The 20,919-nt window shown below is 41.9% G+C and overlaps 1 protein-coding gene across 4 annotated transcripts in view; it reads left to right on the forward strand.

Moving 5' to 3' along the window:
* Plekha7 (pleckstrin homology domain containing A7) overlaps window positions 1–20,919 on the forward strand; it is a 192,602-nt gene that overhangs the window by 137,471 nt on the left and 34,212 nt on the right. For all 4 annotated transcript variants that reach the window (XR_016538067.1, XM_090348066.1, XM_090348067.1 and 1 more), the window contains 4 exons: window positions 786–858; window positions 2,455–2,555; window positions 7,904–8,079; window positions 14,358–14,828. Coding sequence is in view for 3 of the 4 variants with exons in the window: in XM_090348066.1 (XP_090204192.1) it covers window positions 786–858; window positions 2,455–2,555; window positions 7,904–8,079; window positions 14,358–14,828 (821 nt within the window). In the remaining variant the exon portion in view is untranslated. The remainder of the gene's footprint in view (window positions 1–785; window positions 859–2,454; window positions 2,556–7,903; window positions 8,080–14,357; window positions 14,829–20,919) is intronic.

Consider the following 20,919-nt stretch of genomic DNA (forward strand, 5'->3'; position numbering starts at 1 on the left):
ATGAAGAATTCATGTGTTGTTTAGAAACTATCACATTCTTGTTTTTGTTTTAATTCAAGCCTGTGAAAAACTTCTGCTAAACAAAGAGAAATTTTAAAAGCCATCTGTAGGCTAAAAGCAACTCTGAGATTTTCATAGGTTTCAGAGAAAGCTAATATATAACATTGCTATTTTCCTACTGGGGTCATGTTTTTGTGAATATTCACAAGTGTATAAAAGGTTCTTAATTAATGTAACTTTTTACATTTCAGATAAAGGCAGACACTTGTTATGAGAAAATTTGATAACAAATTCAAGTCTTTTTACATTGCATATAAAGAAAACAACAAAATCAGTGCCTTGTGGAAAAGAACCGAGCTACAATAAATGAGAACTTTAATTAGCTAACTTCAACTCTATCCAATACTATGTAAATTCAGTTTTCTAATCAATATAAGGTTAGCACCTTAAGCCAAACAAAACACAAAACTTTTTGTTGTTGTTGTTGTTGAGTGATTTCTGGGGGAAAAATTGATTTCTGTATTTTTTGGATTCACATTTTTCCTTTCTAAAAGAAAATAGATTATAATAATCTGTTTCTAGGAGACCAAAAACCCTATTTCTTGTAATGAAATATCTTTGAAACTAAGTTTAATTCCCTATTCAAAGAATAGCTATTCAATAAAACACTTATAAGTTTCTTGGAAAAGAAAAGAGTAAATATGGGTCTCAGTTCCAGAATCCTGTGTGCTTGATTAGAGGGGAGCCCTGTGCTCATGTGATGACTGATTTGCTTTGCTTTGCAGGACAGCTCTGGAATGAGGCTGTGGAAAAGAAGGTGGTTTGTGCTTGCTGATTACTGCTTGTTTTACTATAAAGGTGAGCTTGAGGCTCAGGGCCACCAAGCTCTCTTAATGCTAGAGAGGGTGTTAATGGTGGATCTCTCCTCTCCCGTTGTTGGACCCGTGGCCTGAGCTAGTTAGTATATTATTATCCTACAAGAGTGTTTGCTTGTAGGTATATATGTGAGTGGTTGGTGACTTCAGTTTTTTCAGTCCTGACTTGGAAATTAACATTGTGCATATGATCACATAAAACAATGTTTATCGAAATGAACTCTAAGAAATGTGATTTTTTTGTTTTGTTTTTTGTTTTTTTCCTTGTGTCAGTTTTTGAGTTGCGTACATTCTGTCTTTTATGTAAGTTTATCTGTTTTGGAGGGCAAGGGGAAGCATAGAAATAGTGGGACAAGGGGTAAACTAACTGCAGTGATGCTCACTAGGTTGAAAATGAATTATTCAACTGGGGGAAGGGGGTTCAAGAGGGAAAAATAAGGAGAAAACAAGGGAAGAGGTGACTGTTCAAAAAGAAAATGTACTCATTTCCTGACATATGTAACTATAACCCCTCCATCCATCATCTTTACAATAAAAATTTTAAAAAAGAAATTCAATTAACCCAAACCAGGTTGTTTACTGCTTAGTCTCAAGACCCAGAATTATCTTAGCTCTTTTCCAAATTGAGTTATATGTTTACCTTGGAAGTACTCTGCAGAGCTAGGAGTGTGAGGAAACTTTTGTAGTTGATAACCTGTCACCAAAGTTTGTCATTTGTGATACTTGACTGGCAACTAGTGAACTGAGCTCTTGTGGAGTACTGCATAAACCTAGGGCCTAGGTAGTGGTTAGAAGGAAGTCTCAAAATATAGAGGAAAAAAAAGACACTGACTTGGCCAAGACTTATTATGATCTGTCTTTTTTAGGGAATGACAAGTAAATTCCCTACTGGAGAATCTGAGAAAGCCTCTTAGAAGGGTTGGGGAGTGGGTGGAGAGAAGAAAACATGGGATGCTTGTGTGACAGGAGCATTGCAAAGAGAGATTACAATTGTGTAAAGCTTAGAAGCAGAAGAAAGTGGGATGGCAGATGGACTTACATGGTTGAATAAGTCTTGCATAGGAATATTCTAGGAGACAAAGCTGAGGGAGTGGGTAACAGTGGTCACTGTAAGAAAAGGGAATTGGGGACTTTCTTTTGTGTCCAATGACAAATCAACAAGTACCTTTGAGTTGGAGATCAGTGGGGGAAAGTCTATCACTGGAAAGGAAGAGACAACTGGTTATGAAGATGGTTTGAAAGAAAGGGAGAGTAGAAATAGAAGGCAGGAATTCTTGCACATCTTTATAACTTTGCCTGAGAGCTTTGCCCCTCTTAGAATTTCCTTCCTAATTCCTAAAAATGCTTCATACACTTAAAACCTTGAATGTTAGCAGGCTGATTTGAGTCTGTTTGCATGCCTCTATTTGCCCCTGGTGACAGGGCCCCAGCTGGTTCACTTGAGTGGTTCCAGCATTAAGACAAATGTTTCAAGGAGCACCTAGATTATCTGTGGAGAGGAGTTGATACAGGCCTGGGGAAACAGGAGCCCTGGATAGGTCACTCTGAAGGTTGTTCTGACATGTGTTTCCATTCAAAGACAGCCGAGAAGAAGCCGTCCTTGGGAGCATCCCTCTGCCCAGCTATGTGATCTCACCTGTGGCCCCTGAGGATCGTATAAGTCGCAAGTACTCCTTTAAGGTAGTTCTCCTGCTATAATACCCTCAGTACCATATATATAGAAAAGGCCAGAAGTGGTGCTGGGGCTCAAGTGATAAGAGTTCTAGCCTTGAAGAAACCCAAGGACAGTTCTCAGGCCCTGAGTTCAAGCCAGGACTGGCAAAAAAGAAAAAAAAAAAGTGTGCAGTGGCTCACCCTTGTAATCCCAGCTGCATGAGAGTCACAGATGGGAAGATCATGGTTTGAGGTTGTTCTCTTCTGATCTAATTACTTCTGGAAAAAGCCCACAGACCTACCCAGAGATGTACTCTCCTTTAATCCATTAGGTACTTTTATCCAACAAAGTTGACAAGCAAGATTTAAAATATATATGTATGCTCTATTACTAAAACCAAATACTTTCATACCTGTTATTTAATGCTTCTAGTAAGTCTGCGAGGTCAGTATTATTAATTTCATTTTATTCATTAGAGGTATGAGAATCTGCAAGTTTAAGATACTTGTCTAAAATTAAAAGCTAGAAGATGATGGAAGTCCAACTCGGCTCTGAATTCAATTGTATTACACGAAAGGGGGCAATTTCTTTCTCTTTGGTTGCTTTTTCTTCCATGTCTGTCTTGGCTACTTCCTACACATTGCAAGAGGTAGCAGGAGGTGATTTGAATGACCATTTATTTTCTCAATTAGGTGCTCAGTCTCTTATGTAGTTCAGAAGCCTTTCTGAAATTATTTTCAGATTTGTCTTTGCAACATGAAAGTCTTCCTCAGAAAAGCCCCCTTTTAGGCTGGGAGTGTGGCTTAGTGGTAAAGTGCTTGCCTAGCATGCGTAAAGCCCTGGGTTCAATTCCTTAGTACCACATAAACAGAAAAAGCTGGAAATGGTTCAGTGGCTCAAATAGCAGAATGCTAGCTTTGAAACAAAGAAGCTCAGGGACAGTATCCAGGCTCTGAGTTCAAGCCCCAGTACTAACAAAAGAAAGGGGATGGGGTGGGAATATGGCTTAGCGGTAAACTGCTTGCCTAACATGCATGAAGCCTTGGTTTATATTTCTCGGTACCACATAACCAGAAAAAATGGAAATGGTACCATGACTCAAGTAGTAGAGCACTAGCCTTGAGTGCAGAGAGATTGAGGGACATAGCCTAGGCCCTGAGTTCAGGCCCCAGGCCTTCTTCCCATCCCCCCAAAAGCTGCCTTTCTGGATTGAATATCACCATTGGACAGGTATTTGGAAAGACAATATTACATGTGTTTTGGGGGAGTATTTGGAATATCCTCACAGAAACTTGTAACTATTTATACATTTCATCTTAACACTTCATCAGGAGGTGTGAAAATAGATTCCAAGAAAACATCTTTATGTGTCCTAGGTTCTCTCCTTTCTCTAAGCTACCCTCACTCCTGCCCCCCTCTCTGCCCCTCTTTCTCTCCACCCCCTTCTCACTGCACCCACATACACTCAAAAAAATAACTTCACCAAGAAAATCTTGTCTGGAAAACAGAAGGCATCTTCAAAATCTGAGAGCAGAGAAAGCTACTGCAGTCAGATCTGGTGGTTTTCTGCTGATTTTATAAAATGACACTGGTGTTCTGAGTCTGAAAGAGAAATCATCCCCTTTGAGTTACAGTGTTATTCTTTTTTTTTTTTTTTTTTTTTTTGCCAGTCCTGGGCTTGAGCTCAGGGCCTGAGCACTGTCCTTGGACTTTCTCAAGGCTAGAGCTCTACCACTTGAGCCTCAGCACCACTTCCAGCTTTTTTCTATGTATGTGGTACTGAGGAATCGAACCTAAGTCTTCGTGCATGCTAGGCAAACACTCTACCACTAGGCCAAACTCCCGGCCCCAGTGTTATTCTTTTTTTAGGGGGCAGAGGACAGATTTTGGCTAGTGTTAAGGATCTGTGTTCTTGAGCATGGCATATACTGTTCTGGGCCTCACACCTGTCTCAGATGTTGGTTCTTCTTTCTGTGCCGAGTTCACATTTACCCACTGTTGCAGGGATCCTTTGCCTAAGATTATTCAGGATTTCCTCTTAGTCTTCTGTGGCATTCTGTCATTCTTTCCCAGCTGCTGTTACCAGGAAGACTGGTTGCTAGGTGGACCTAGAGCCTCAGCCAGGATTACAGAATCACCTTGCAGGGATCTCATGGTATCCTCTAGAGCCGTTCTGTCCTGACGAGCAGGGATTTCATGTTCTATTGGCTAACTAACCTGGAGAGCCTCCCCATACAGCCTCTCTAGAATACACAATCTTTTTACCCTGGTAGGTCATTGCTAAGCAAGTTTGGCCACTCAGATTCAGGATCTAGAGCTAAAAGCATCCTTACACAGCTACAGATCTTTGGTGGGAAAAGTCTTTACTGCTTCCACATGGTTAGTTTTCCTTTATCAAGATCCAAGGTTTGCAGTTGCACTATAAATGTTGGAGCTGGGAGTTTGGCCTTGTGGTAGAGTGCTTACTTAGCATGCACAAAGAGCCAGTTGGTTCCTCGGTACTACGTACATAGAGAAAAGGCAGAAGTGGTGCTGTGGCTCAAGTGATAGAACTCTAGCCTTGAGAAAAACCCAAGGATAGTGCTCAGGCCCTGAGGCCAAGCCCAGGACTGGCAGGAAAAAAAATACTATAAATGTCCATGGATATGTTACATCTTGTTTCTGTAACACCTAAGTGAAATGGAACCTTTCTTCCAATTAAGAAAGTACAGGGCCGGGAGTTTGTACAATTAAGAAAGTACAGGGCCGGGCCTTGTAGACATTATAGATAGTTTCATAATTTTTGGTAATATTTCAGAATATCCATCTTGGCTCACAAAACCTTAGCCTCTCTGTCTTTGGCCACATCTTAATACCTTCTAGTCAGTCATATACAGTGGCTGAAATCCCCAGAACATAGGCTTGTTTTGGTTTGCTTTACTTTGTTTTTAATGTAGTTGAGATTGAATCAAGAATCTCACATTCTTTTTGCCACTGAGCCATATCCCTTGTCCCACTCCTAGACCTTTGAGCTTCAGCCATAGCCTGGAATGTTACTTGTGTTCTGTTCAGTGTTACCTCCTCAAGAAACTTTCCTTGGCCCTCTGAGCAATTTAGGTACCCTTCTGCATCTCCTCAACTCTTGTTCACTGAAATAAAAATATTTGATTTACTTATCCTGAGTAGTCACCAGGAAAACTAATCTGCAGTTATCTGGATAGCTGTGGCTAGTCTCCCCCTCAGACATGAGTCACACAGAACACTTTGTAATAGAAATTATGTTCAATAACAGTGAGTATATAGTGAGGGTGGCCTCAGACTTGCTTATATTTTATATGAAGTCCACTGTAAATTAGTGATGGAAAGGAGAAAAGCTTGAAAAACTGGTGGCTCACGCCTGTAATTCTAGCTACTCAATAATCTGAGATCTGAAGGTTGTGATTCGAAACCAGCCTGGGCAGACAAATTCAACAGATTTTTTTTTTTAAATCTCCTATTAATTAGCAAAAATCTGTAAGTAAAGGTATGGCTCAGTAAAGCACCAGCAATGAGTCAAAAAGCCAAACAAAGCTGGGCGTGGTAGCTCATGCCTGTCAACCTAGCTACTCTGGTGGCTGAGATCTGAGGATTAAGGTTCAAAGCCAGCCCTGGCACAAAAGGACCTTAGATTCTTATCTCAAATTAACCTCTAGAAAATGACAAGTAGGGCTTGGCTCAAGGGTAGGGCGGTAGCCTTGAGCTGAAGAGCTCAGGGACAGTGCCCAGCTCAGGGGTAGGGAGGTAGCCTTGAGCTGAAGAGCTCAGGGACAGCGCCCAGGCCGAGTTCAAACTCCATGACCCACCAAAAAAAAAAAAAAATTAGTCAAATGAGAGTATGAAGGCCCTGAATTCAAGCCCCAATACCAGCTTACACACACACACACACACACACACACACACACACACACACACACACACACACACACACACACACACACACACACACACACAAATAGATTCCAGAAAGCTCATTCATCCATCCCCTCCTTAGGTTGCTCAGATAGATGACTGCTTCTGTCCTAACCTCAAATACTATCTTGTGAGTATAATGAACCACAGACTGTGCAGTAAGCACCGTGTGTGATTTATGTAGCCCTGCAGTGTAGAGACTACTAATGCCCATGGTCTCATTTTAAAGGTGAGGAAACAGAGGCACAGAGGAGACAGAGAAATTTGCACCGGCTTACCTCAGTAGAGGGTAAGGAACAGAGCCCATCTTGGACATTAAGCTTCCTCTAGCAGTCTGAATTCCTGCTCTGTTCTCTGGGCTGATCTTAGTCATCCAAAGGGTGACGATGAGAAGTTCTTTTGCTTACTCTCCATGAATGGAAACTGTTCATGAGCCCAAGACCACCCCTCCCCCCCAAAATAAACAAAATAACCTTTATGCTGTCTGAGCATTGGCATCTTCCTCAGGCTCAGGGCACTTGGAACTTGGGTCTCTGGACCAGACAAGAGGGAAGCTTGTGTTCTTTTTGCCTTTATAGTGCATACAACAGTCACTCAGGAAATCTCCCTGTATCATCTTCCTGTGAAGACTGGGTTCTGATTTTTACTTAAAAATATAAGACAAGTCCCTTACCAGAGCAGTGAGGAATGTGTGGTGTTGCCTGTGGGTGCAGAGTATCTCATGTGCTTTCTAGTAACTCTTCCCAGATTGTTTCAAGAAGACACACAAAAGCACCCCACAGAAGCACATAGTAAGTACACCCAAGTTTTCAATCAGGCTTGGTCAACTCTATGGTGTCTTTTATAAAGAGATTAAAAACAGCAGCTTCTTTGGGTACATGGTGCATTTTATGCCAAGCAGTTGAAGCACAGAGACATCATCATGAGTACTAAGCTACCTGGGGTGATAGCTGATTTTGACTTAATTTTTGTCTGGTTATAAGCCGGAAGTGTGTGCTTCAGAGGAATTCAAACAAGGATTCTTCAGCGTGCTTCCACAGAATGAGGATTATAGAAAAGTTTACTTCTGGGGCAGAGATTAGCTCAGTAATAGAGTGATTAGGGGGTAGTTGCAAGGCCCTAGGTTTGGTCTTCAGCACACAACATCCTCTGCCAAATCAGCTTCTAATGTACATTTTACCTTCACGTGCCTCTCCTTGGCAAGAGTGAGATAAATAGGAAGGACATAGATTAAGCAGCAAGGATTTTCTTATGAGGACAGACACAGCTAACAATGGGCCTGGCTGCCTGAGGAAAGTAGCATCCAGCTCTAGATGTGGAAACAAGTTAACTGATACTGGGCCTTTGCTCTGCAAGTGGAAGAACATAGCAGGGCACCTCCTTGTTCTTGCTCCTAGAGGAAACATGCTAACCTCTCTTTGTCCTGGTATCTGTCTCGTGCTTACAGGCTGTGCATACAGGGATGCGGGCACTTATCTACAACAGCTCCACAGTGGGCTCCCAGGCAGAGCAGTCAGGCATGAGGACCTACTACTTCAGTGCCGACACCCTGGAGGACATGAACGCGTGGGTCAGGGCCATGAACCAGGCTGCACAGGTGCTCTCTCGATCATCACTAAAGAGGTCAGTCCTGGGGGCGGGCCCTCCTGACCATTCCCTACTCTAGGATGAAAGCCTCTGCTACCCTGACCCACTTATCTAGTTGCTTTCTTTCACCAAACGAAGAGAAATGCTGGGTTCTAGAGGGGTGGCTTTCTTGCCCAGGTTTCACAGCCGTGGGACCTAGTGTGTTTTGTTTCTCAGTTTTTTTCTTCTTAAGTGTAGTAAAAGGGGTCACAGAAAATCCACATCACTTTTGCAGGCTGATCTCCATTGTCGGGTTAATTGATAACCCTTTTAATTATGTTTGTATGTGTGAATACCTACATTTACAGAAATATCTAAGTTTATTTTCTGACTTTTTAAAACATGAATGATAACACAGAAGATCATCTAATATCAGTATATATATGCAGATCACTGTCTTAGTCTGTTTTCCATTGCTCTAAGGCTAGATAATTATACAAAGCAAAATGATATATTTAGCTCACAGTTTTAGAAATAGAGAGGTACTGAATCTGGCTAGAGCCATCTGGCTACATCCCATTATAGAAGTGGCATGATAGTGCCATCATGTAAGAGAGATCACAGCCTGATGCTGGTGGCTCACACCTGTAATCCTAGCTACTCAGGAGGCTGAGATCTGGGAATCACAGTTCAAAGCCAGGTTAGGCAAGAAAGTCCGTGAGACTCTTATCTCCAGTTAACTATCAGAAAACCAGAAAGTGGCTCTGAGGCTCAGAGTGGTAGAGCACTGGCCTTGAGTAAAAGAGCTCAATGACAACGCCCAGGCTACCAATTAAAGCCCCATCACACACACACACACACACACACACACACAGAGAGAGAGAGAGAGAGAGAGAGAGAGAGAGAGAGAGAGAGAGAGAGAGAGAGAGAGAGAGAGATATCACAGTCAAATCAGAAGTCAAAGAGCTATTCAAGGGTCAAACTTGTTATTCTAAAACATCTTATAAGAACCCTCCCTTTTTTTATTCTTAGAAAACAGAAATTTTCTGTTTTCAGTTCCTCTAGACTTTATCTTTTGGCCATCTTTCATCTGTGCTTGATTTTGTGAGCTACCTTCCATTTATTTCTTTAAATTTTTTTATTGTTAGGGTCTTTTAAATTAATTTTGGGCATATATTGTAAAAAATGGATTTCAGTACTTTGATATTGTTTATTCCTGCATTGCCCTCTTAGTCCTCTAGTTGCCCCTCAGTCTGGTCCTTTTCCTCTTCCCAAATAGCTGCTTTTCTATCTTATCCCTCCACTTCTAAACCAAATTCTGCATGTGAGAGAGAACATTAGTTTCTTGACTTTCTGAATCTGGCTTTTTTCACTTTTCAGCTTACATGGTAACCCTCAATTGAAGATCATTTGTCCATTTCTTTCAAATTATGTGTTTTTGTTCTTCTTAATGGTTACATAATGCTCATTGTTGTGTGTGCCAATTATACACTCATCCTCTCACTTTCATATCTTATATAGTCCTTATATAGTTTGTGCAGCCAAATGGAAAATGGACTGTTAGGGTTTTTTTGTTTGTTTTGTTTTGTTTTTGAGTCCTGGGAACTGAACTTAGGGCCTGATCACTGTCCTTGGGGTTTCCTCAAGGCTAGCGCTCTACCACTTGAGCCACAGCACCACTTCCAGCTTTTCTATATGTGTGGTACGGAGGAATCAAACCAAAGTCTTTGTGCATGCTAGACAAGTACTCTATTACTAGGCCAAACTCCTGGACCAATGGACTGATTTTTTATGTACTAGCTTTGTAGAATTTATTGTGACTGACTGGGGTACTGGGTAAAGGAGAATTTGAGATTGATATTGGCCTTACTGAGCAAAAAAATGTTGTAAATTAATACATGATATCTGCTTAGACCTATGTCACCTGTCAATTATAATATTTAAGATTTGAATTTTTTTCCTTTTATTCTTACCTGAAAATAATTATATTAGGTTTGGGTTTGGGAAGAGACAATTCATTTTAAAGTCTATGGCCATTATATTCTCTCTAAGCATTCTCTAAACTTTTTGAAATGTATTACTGTTTTTTCTTTCTTAATGAACTACTAAACATCCCATGATTATGTTTGTCCTAAGTTCCTTGCCTTAAAACAAACACGTAGTCCGGGAGTTTGGCCTAGTGATAGAGTGCTTGCCTAGCATGCATGAAGCCTGGGTTCGATTCCTTGGTACCACATACATAGAAAAAAGCTGGAAGTGGTGCTGTGGCTCAGGTGGTAGAACTCTAGCCTTGAGAAAGCCCAAGGACAGTGCTCAAGCCCTAAGTTCAAGCCCCAGGACTAGCAAAAAGAAAAGAAAAACACTGGGTGCAATGTCTTACACCTGTAACCCTAGCTACTCAGAAGGCTGAGATTTGAGGATCACAGTTCAAGGCCAGCCTGGTCACTAAAATCCATGAGGGTCTTATCTCCAGTTAGCCATCAGAAAACCAAGAGTGGCGCTGTAGCTCAAGGGGTAGAGTGGTAGCCTTGAGCTGAAGAGCTCAGGGACAATGTCCAGGCCCAGAGTTCTAGTTCCACAACTGACCACATATACCACACACACACACCCCTCATACTGGAGTCAAAATAAAGACCCTGAAAGGTGAACTCATCAGCCAAGCAAATACAGTCTTATTAACACTTCCATTTTTTACAGAATAAGATGTTCAGACATTTGATTAGTTAAAATGATTTATGAGGCAGGACTAAATTTTGCATCTCCTCCTGTCTGGTAATGTGTTTTTGAAAATCTCCCTCTCGGTAAGTGAGTGCCCTTACAGTGCCTGAGTTTCTCACCCAGATCTTCTGACTGCATTCATAAGTAGATGCTTTCTTTATGGTGTGAGTATGTGTACATATTAGCACTCATGATCACAGGTAACAGAAATGTAATAGACTTTACCTTAAAAGGGAGGAATGTGTTGCTTTGTGTCACTGAAGAGTTCCAGATAGATCTGGCTTTATAATAGCTGGATTCAGGCCTCCACCATTATCATCCTTAGTTCCTCTCAGGCTCTGGGGGCTGTTTACCTCTTTGCTAGATTCAGTCTTGAGCTCCATGGGGAGATCCCAATATATCAGATCTGGTGGTGAGGCTGCTGCAGTAGCCCTAGGTCTAAAGTTCAGCAAGGTATAAACCGTAAATCAATGACCATTTTTAGAATCATGGGAGAGGACAAGAGAGAGTAACTATGCTCAATGAGCCAGGGAAGAAGAAAGTGTAAGTAAGGATGATAATACAAGTCTATCTCATGAGGCACTAGGATCCCTCTGCAACCCTACCTCTCTCATCCTTAATAGTCCTACTCCAATGTGTCATTTAGGCCTTAGCCTATATCACATAATTTCCTCCTCTGACTCTTAAGTGTGTTGCCTAACCTTGCTTGTAGTACTTTCTTTCTTAATCATAGATCTTCCATAATCATTGTTAATCATTAGCCTACATTCTCATTGGTTCCCTTACCAAACTTTTAGCTCCTTGAAAACAATAAACTCATTTATCAATGCCAGGCATATAGTAAGTTCTCAGTTCATAGTGGCTGGTGCTTGGTTAGTTGGGCAGGTAGGTGGATGAATGGATAGACTAAACAGCTGTGAAACATTTACCTATAAAATGCTGGAATAAAGGTTTGAGATAGCTTGAGACCAATCTGAACTCTTTGGGGATTTATGTATAGAAAAATCCGCTTTCTCAGAAATGGCTCACACATGTTGATCTATCTTTGGAGAATTAAATCTTTGACATTCAGATTTTGATTACCTTGAGTAAAGTCTTAGCTAGATACACCTAAGGCTGGACAAGTCTCTTTGACCCCAGCAGAAGTTGTTAATAGATACATTTTCAATTCTGCAGGGCTTTGGAGTCATAGCAGACTAGGCTTGGGTCCTTGAGGTGCATGATCCAGGGTGAGCCGGTTAAGCATTTTGAGTCTCACTTTCATTACTTGTAATGAAGGGATGATAGTACCCACAGCCTGGCTTTGTGCATTTATTGAGTGCTTAGTCATTGGTGGCTGCTGCTGGTGCCATTGTCCCCTCCTTCATTGGAGACAATTTATTGTAAGTGATATGGCCCTCATATACAAGTGTTCTCAGCCTCTCTGGACTTGACAGAGTTGACCTTGCAAGATTATAGAAGGGTTTAGAAATGGTTTCTGTCAAATTCCAGACACATAATACGAGTCAGCATATGGTAACAATAACCAAGCATTGATTTTATCAAAATGCCATCTGTTTTTTTAGATCTAGTTCTATTTTAACCTGATCCATGGAATTTATTTATTTGCCAGTCCCAGGATTTGCACTCAGAGCTTCATACATTCTCTTGTCTGCTTCTAATTCTGCTGGTGCTCTACCACTTGAGCCACACCTCCAGCCTTCTTCTTGATGCTTATTTTTTTATTAAAGAATTTATTAACATTGATTTTTACATCATCTTTCAAATGACTTGTTTAACAAACAAGTATTCAAGAAGGGAATCTCTACATACAATCACTGGCTCTTAGATTTTAGAACATAATCAAAATTAGGCTAAGGGTTTGTATGTCATAGATACTTATTAATCTATGTAATAAAACATTATGTCTATAGAGTCACAGATTTTTATGTCTATGTAGTTGTGTTTATATTTCCAATACCATGTCCATAGCATTAGGTATACAAATATTGAGTCCTTGCTCTTGTACTGTGTGGATCTAATAGGTACATATTAAGGATACCATGTGCCTTTTGTTCCTTTGGTCTTGACTTGTCTCACTCAACACGATTCACTCTAGATTCATCCACTTCCCTGCAAATGCCATTATTTTTATCTTGTCTGTTGGCTATGTAAAATTCCATTGTGTGTGTATATATATATATATATCACATTTTCTGTATCCATTCATCTGCAGTAGGGCATCTGGATTGTTTCCATCACCTGGCTATTGTGAATAATTGATGCTTATTTTGGATATAGTTTTTCCACACATTTTTTTCTGCCTATGCTGACTCTGAATTTTGATTAGGCGTTAAGTACTGTCACCCAGCTAAGACCAAAACCTTTTACAAGGAGTATAGCTAGATTGGCTGCCCCATCTAAATGGGGCCACCCAGCCTACCAGGCTGGGTTGGAGTATGTTCTTCTGACTCCAGTGGGGCCACTGTTGTGCCTCTAGTACCAAGTGATTGACATATAACTGAACTGCCTCAAGACCATGGGAGAGACATAGTGGAGACAGGCATTGAAAGAAGAAACTCTACTGTGTCTCCTCTAGTCTTTCACAACCTGTGCTATCACCTGAATTCCTTCTTTCCAGTCACCAGGTTTGCATGGTCTTGTGAAGATCATTGGCCTCCTCTGTATCTCCCAATTCCTTGACTCTAAAATTTTACTCCCAGTACTCATAAGATTCTTGTTTGAGTCAGTATCATTGGGTTCCTATTTGTGCTGTTCCCCGATAAAACAGACGAGTGATTTTATGGAATGGTGCCTATTCTTTAGTTACCATCTTTGGAGATTAAGCAGCTGATTGTACTTTGGACTGACTAGACACTAACTATTAAGCTCCCAAGTTCAAGAGCCTCCTGCCCAAGTTGGAATGCTCTGGCAAGCAGAGGTATAGGTCGGATTGCACAGACATGAGTTTCATGAGATTGTCACATGTGTCATTGTTCTTTATGGAATGCTCTAACTAAGTCATTGTGCAGAATTTCTGGACATACAGAATTTCTGGATAGGCCTGCTGGACAGGCCTGTAGTCTGAAGGAAACTCTATTCTATTTGGGAGCTGGATAAGTAAACATATAGTTATAGGTCCAGTATAATTGGTATGACAATGTCAGCCTAAAGTCTTAGTATACACTGAGGGGTGGCATCTTGGAGGAGATGTTAAAGCTAGACTTCTAAAGGAGTAGAAAGTAGACAGGTAGATGAGAAATGTATACAGTGAGTGTTCCAGCAGAGGGACCAGCTCAGGCAACAGTGCAGAGGTGAGTGAGTATAAGTGTGTTCACTAGGGATCTTGGCTGTGGGGTGGACTGAACGTATTGCCTTTTGAGGGGGGGGAGGTCATGGGGCTTGAACTTGGCCTGGGCACTGTCCCTGAGCTCTTCAGCTCAAGGCTACCGCCTAACCCTTAAGCCAAGCCCTACTTCCCATTTTCTAGAGGTTAATTGGAGATAAGAGTCTCAGGTTCTTTAGTTCTTTTGTGCCCAGGCTGGCTTTGAATCTTGGTCCTCAGATCTTAGCCTTCTGAGTAGCTAGGATTACAGAAGTGAGCCACGGAGCCCAGCTTGTATTGCTTGTTTTTGCAGGGATGCCGAGAAACCAGAACGGCAGGCGGTGCCCCAGGCCAACCACACAGAGTCCTGTAGAGAATGTGGTCGTGTAGGACCCGGACACTCCAGAGAATGTCCTCATCGCAGCTATGATGACTCCTTTGGCTTTGAGAGGCGGGAGCAGGAAGAAGAGCGGTACCGTTCTCAGAGAGACCTGCTGGAAGGCAAGCGGGACAGGAGCAAGGCCAGATCCCCATACTCGCCCACAGAGGAGGATGCCTTGTTCGTGGATTTACCCGGTGGCCCAAGAGGCCAACAGGCTCAGCCCCAGAGGATAGAGAAAAATGGTGTGCTGCCTCCTTCCTACGGCCCAGGAGAGCAGAATGGGACTGGTGGATTCCAGCGGGCCTTTCCTCCCAAAGGCAACCCAGAGAAGCACAGCCAGAGGAAGACCAGTCTGGCCCAGGGAGAGCACTGGGCAAGGACCCAAAAGGGGGACGGCAGGAGGTCAGTGAGAGCATCAGGTTCTTGCTAATAATGGACATAAAAATACCATAAAAAGAGCTATCATTCTCCCAGCATTTGCTGACTAAATGCCAGCTTTAGACTCTTTACCTCGATTATCTCCATAAATACTTATAACAGCCCTACAATGAGGCATGATGACTCTAGTTTCAAGTCAAAGAGACAAGATCTTGGAGAGGCACTTGAGGCAGCCTCATTTTCACCCAGATGGTTGCTAGGCCAGAGTTCAAACCCAGGTCTGTGCGCCTCCACAGCCCACAGAAATTATACTAGCAGTGTCTCTGCTATGCAGAAAGGATGCCTAAGACACTCAGCACAGAGATAGTAACTGATGTTCTTCTCTTACGCAATTACTTCTTTGGAGCCAAGAAATATTTGTAGAAGCTAGAGTTCAGGCCCATGTTTTAATTCCAGGCACACATCAAAGCACATCAAAGCACATCAGGCACTGTTGATACTGGGCTTTATCAAATCTGTTCCTCCAGAAGCAATTTTTAATTGCAAAGTATGATCTATATTTTATTGTAATTTTAGATTAACTGGACACACTTATGAACACAGAGAATTCAGGGTTACTCACAGAAGCCACTGTGCTTTGTTATCATTATGAAGATTTTACCATCCTCAGCACTCTAAAACAAGTATATGGAAAAGAGGAACTGGCAGAGATACTGTGCATTTAGGATCCACTGGAGTGGTCATCATGAATGGACCACAGCTCAGGCGTGTTTGCCACAGGCCTGATAACATGTTCTAAAATACACACTTCCTTCTTCTGGCAGAAAACTCAGACTGTCTCCCTGTGGCTTTGGAGCAGAAGTGTTCCTATGGGAAGAGCCTTAGTCCATTGTCAGATGTGGATGTGGTCTATAAGTGTGGGTTGCTGTGACCCACTAGTCTAGTCCAGTTGTGAGGGTGAATGGTAGAAGAAATCACAATGGAAAGCCTCTAAGCCACTGGGAAACAGAACTACAGAACAGACTGGGGAAAAAAGACCTCTTGTGTTGTGGCCAAGACACCTTCCCATTTATACTGGGAGTGGCCAGGTGTCAATTCTGTTTGCTCAAATTGTATGTCTTATTAAAAACAGAAAACTACTGTCTCAGGACACAGGGGAGTGACACTCTATGGCTTTTGGTGCTCCCAGGTAGTTGTAAGATGATCTGCTGAGGTAGGTGGAGTACCTTGTAGGCCCTTGTAGTCCATAGTTAAGACATGCGAATTTTACTTGAAAAAGCAATGAGAATCAGTGGAAGGTTTTCAGCTTATAATGTGATTTGATGAATATTTCACAAAGGGCCTAAGAATACAGCTATTATAATCATCTAAGACCATGACAATGGAAATAGAAAAAAACAGATACGAAAGGTTACATGTCAGAGGTTGAAATAGTGATCTTTGTCCATGCTCTAGATGTGCAGGATGAAGAAAAGATGGGGGAGAGAGAGAAATAAGGATATTCCTAGAATCTTGATGCAGGTAACTCAGTGGCCACTGAAATGGGGAAGGCTTCTTTGTCTATTGTAGACATTGTAGTGAGGTGAGGGGTTCACAGATGGATTTGGAGTTTTATTCAGGTCTGGATCGGTTAATAAGTAGATGAAGTTTCTTGTATGAGATATAAACATAGCTGGGAGAGATGAGTTTCCTAAGAAGTATGGGACTTGTGAGGATTCCAGGAGGAGATGACCAATAAATTATGGACATTGTGGGCTTAGGCCATACATAAATTTGAGAGTTACTGCCCTGGTATGGTATTTGATACTTGGCAGTAGTAGTTTAACCAGGATGGACTTGCTTGGAGCCCTAGTTCTTAATCCTAATCCTAGCTGTATAGTTGGATCATTAAGATCATGGCCAAATGATTTGAATTTAATTGGTGTGGGGTGAGGTCAGGCATCACATGTTTTAAAGGCTCTCCGGGTGATCCCACCAGTGGGTGGCCACAGTTGAGAAACTGCTGCTTGGTTACCTATTGAAATCACCCAGAGGAAGGTTTAGCATTGACATCTCAGCCCCATGCTCAGATATCTCTTGTTTGGTCTAGGTTGTAGCTTGCACATGAGGATTGTGTGTGTTTGTGTATATACATGCATATGTGTGTTTGTGGTACTGGGGTTTGGACTCAGGGCCCTATGCTCTGTCCCTTAGCCTTTTCATTGAATGGTGACACTCTACCACATAAGTAATACCTCCACTTTAAGCATTTTCATGGTTAATTAGAAATAAGAGTCCCATAGACTTTACCCAATCTGGCTTTAAAATATCAGCCTCATGAGTAACAAGTATAATAGGCATGAACCACCAATGCCTAGCAGAACATCAGGATTTTTAATAAGCATATCTTCCCTCTGCCTCCTCCCCTATGATTTTCATATGTAGCAGAGTTGAGAATCCCTGGCTCAGAATAAGCAACAGCAGACAAAGGACAGAATCCTAGAAATCTCCAGCCCAAGCATTGGGCAGGTGCAAAACCTCCTTGGGGGAGACTGAGCAAAATAGGAGAGAGGGGAGGTAAAGGAAAATGGAGAGTTCTTGTGGGAAGAGTTTCTGTTAAAAATTGAGTTGGCAGTGCAAATTTCTGCAGATGAGGACTTCTCTTCCCCTTAGTAGGGTAACTTCCAGGAAAGGCACCACTGAAGAAAACTCTGGAGCCTCGAGGTCTCTACTAGCCTTTTTCTCATGGTGGAGGTTAGCCTTTTACTTTAATGGAGCATCTAGATTGAGCTAGAGTTTTCAGGTTAAGTCAGGAGGCAGTCACAGAGAGGGAAAGAAGCCAGTGAGATGCATGGCTAGTGAAAAACCTTTTCTGGCAGGAAAGACTTCCAACAACAGAGCAGCTGTTAGTTGTGAAACGTCTCTACAAACCATTTCTGAAAATAAACAAGCCTCCATTATTCTGTTTCCCACAACGACCTACACTGTGTGGAGAAATGGGGTATGCTGCAGGGAGGTGACAAAGTCATCAAAGGATTAGATGTGGCCAAGATGGCTCTGGACTTTCCCTGGAATGGAGGGTGGGGCTAGTTGCAGGTGGCTCATGATTGTAATCCTAACTGCTCAGGAAGCTGAGATCTGAAGATCTCAGTTCACAGCCAGCCTGAGCAGGAAAGTCTAGGAGGCTCTTATGTCTATGCACAAAAAGACCAGAAATGGAGCTGTGATGGAGTACTAGCCTTGAGCCCAAAAATAAAAAATAAAAACAAATAGCTCAAGCATAGCAGTCAGGTCCTGACTGTCCAGAAAAGAGAGTGAGTGAATGTAAGGAGAGAGAGAGAAAGTGAGTCAATGAATAATGAATCATTCTTACCTATGTCAGGCTTTGAACATTATTGCATACACTGGGGAATTTCAATTTAATTATGAAGTAGATGTTGAATTCAAAGTGAAGAACTGAAGGCAAAGTGTAGAGAAGAAAATGCTGAAAATTATTATTCCTTCCTTCCTTCCTTCCTTCCTTCCTTCCTTCCTTCCTTCCTTCCTTCCTTCCCAGTCGTGGGGCTTGAACTCTGGGGCCTGGGTGTTGTCCCAGGACTCTTCAGCTCAAAGCTAGCACCCTACCACTTGAGCCACAGCACCACTTCCAGTTTTCTGGTGGTTAATTGGAGATAAGATCTCACAGACTTTTTGTGCCTGGGCTGGCTTTGAACCAAGATCCTCAGATCTCACCCTCCTGAGTAGCTAGGATCACAGGTGTGAGCCACTAGCACCCAGTTCACTTCTTTAAGAGGTCTGCATTTTGCATTCCCTAATTTTTTTTTCTTCATGTATTTGTGACTGGGCACTAGTGGATCATGCCTTTAATCCTAGCTGCTCAGACTGAGATCTGATCATCTTTGTTTAAAGCCAGTTCAGGCAGGAAAGTCTGAAAGGCTTTTATCTCTAAGTACCAAAAAGACAAAAGTGGAGCTGTGGCTCAAGTGGTGGAATGATAGCCCTGATTAAATACAACAACAACAACAACAAAAAGTTTAGAGACAGCACTCAGTCTCTGAGTTCAAGCCCCAGAAGCAACACACAAACACACACACACTGATGTATTTATAATTTCCTAAATAAGTGATGAGAAAGATCAGGTTGCTTAATAAAGAAACCTTCATTTTCCATTTGAAAATATGGAAGACTGATATGTCTACTTTGTGTATAATTAAGACAGTGCCAAGCTTATTATCATTTGACTGAGCAAATTAAGGCCTAGAAGGAGGACTATTTGAACTGTAATACAATCCTATATACTAGGCTTTAGATTGTACAGGGAATTATTTCTATCTAATTCTTCTAGTACTTGGAGGTATATAGTATATTTCATGTTATTATTACTCCTTTAGAATATGGTTTGGGGGAACATGACATATTCTTAGAATTGGAGCACGTTCTAAGCTTGTTTGGAAATTCTGGCCTTCCATTTTTACCCCCCCATATTTAAAATAATTCATACTTGTAAAATAAAAAGACAGGGGAGGAAGTGGGGCAGGGTACCCAAACAATAAGGAACAGATAGAATATGGGAGTTCTGAGTGAGTGATATTAATGTGAGGAATTTCTACCATATAAACAGTTCCTTACAAAAACTGGTTTTGCCCAGTGCAGTGGCTCATGCCTATAATCCTAGCTACTCAGGAGGCTGAGATCTGCCCCAGCACAAAAGGACCTGAGACTCTTATCTCCAGTTAACTCCTAGAAAATAGGAAGTGGGGCTTGGCTCAAGGGTAGGGCTGTAGCCTTGAGCTGAAGAGCTCAGGGACAATGCCCAGGCTGAGTTCAAGCCACATGACCCACAAAAACCAAACAAACAAAAAGGGGGGGGGGTTACATTTTAATATGACCATGTCTGTAGTGGCTGTCAGAATATGTTATTTAGTGCCTTTTGCAACCAGAAGTTCAGATAACCTCACAGCAGGGTGTGAGCACAAGACTTACTAATCACTTTTAGAGGTAAGGCTTAGTTAGGGAGTCAAAAAATAGTTCTACTTTCAGGGCGGAGCTGCTCAGGGGCAGAGTTCTGTTTTCAAGGCAGAGCTCCCAACTTTTGCTGGGGAGTTCATCTTCTGGGAGGATCGCTTATGCCTCTCTGCTATTCGTTAGTTGCTATAGTTGGGGTTGTTAGACACCAGGACCTATCATGGTACAGATTATGTTAGGATCACCCCAAAATGGCAAAGTGTAACATGGTGAACCGAGGCTAGAAGATGAGCCCAAGATCTTGGGCACTTCCTGACTGTCCAGGCATGGAAAGCAAGGGCCAAGAGTGGGCTGCAGAGCCAGATGGATGGGTTGGAGGGTAGGAGTATATCTGAGACGTGCTTTGATACTTTGCAGTTTGCATCAAGCAAGATAAACAATGGTTGGTAAAGTTCTGATCTTTCACAGGAAGCCCCTCCCACGGTTTCTGCCCAGGCACCCACCCACCACCTCTGAGCCTTCAGGCACTGCCTGGGCTTCAGAGACATGCCCTTCCCACCTTGGAGAATCGTATGCAAACACTGCCGCCTAGTGGCAAGTTTTAATAGTCACACTTGGCATATAGCATAGGTCTAGGTTGGAGGAATCTTGCAATTTCTTCCTGTAATTTTTAACTTCAAAGTAACCATCAAAGGGGGAGTGGAAAAAAAGCTATTGCCTATTAAATGGTTCTTATCCTCATTTTACAACAGGGAAAGTGAGACTCAGAAATGACCCTGCCCTGAGGTTAGTCAGAGAGAAGTGATTAAATGTAGTAGACATACAATTGAAATGCCCTTTTCAAACTTATAAGAATGTCAGAATCATCTGGAGGTCTGTTTGAACACAAGTGGTTGGGCCCTACCCAGATATGCTGGTTCATAGGTCTGTATTACAATGGACTATCTACATTAAAATATATAGTTTATTGTAATTGACAAGTAAGAATCATATAGATGGGATAAATGTGATATTTTGATATATTTTGTAGAACATTTAAATCAAGTTAATTAATACCCATCCTTACCTAATTATTGTATGTGTCTGTGTGTATTTAGAGCACTTCAAATCTTGTTCAAGTGATTTTGAAGTATACAGTATATTATTAACTACCTTTGTGTTGTGTGGTGTT

The sequence above is a fragment of the Megascapheus bottae genome, chromosome 16 (assembly GCF_031878675.1).
Source record: "Megascapheus bottae isolate mThoBot1 chromosome 16, mThoBot2.hap1, whole genome shotgun sequence".
Taxonomy (NCBI): Eukaryota; Metazoa; Chordata; class Mammalia; order Rodentia; family Geomyidae; genus Megascapheus; species Megascapheus bottae.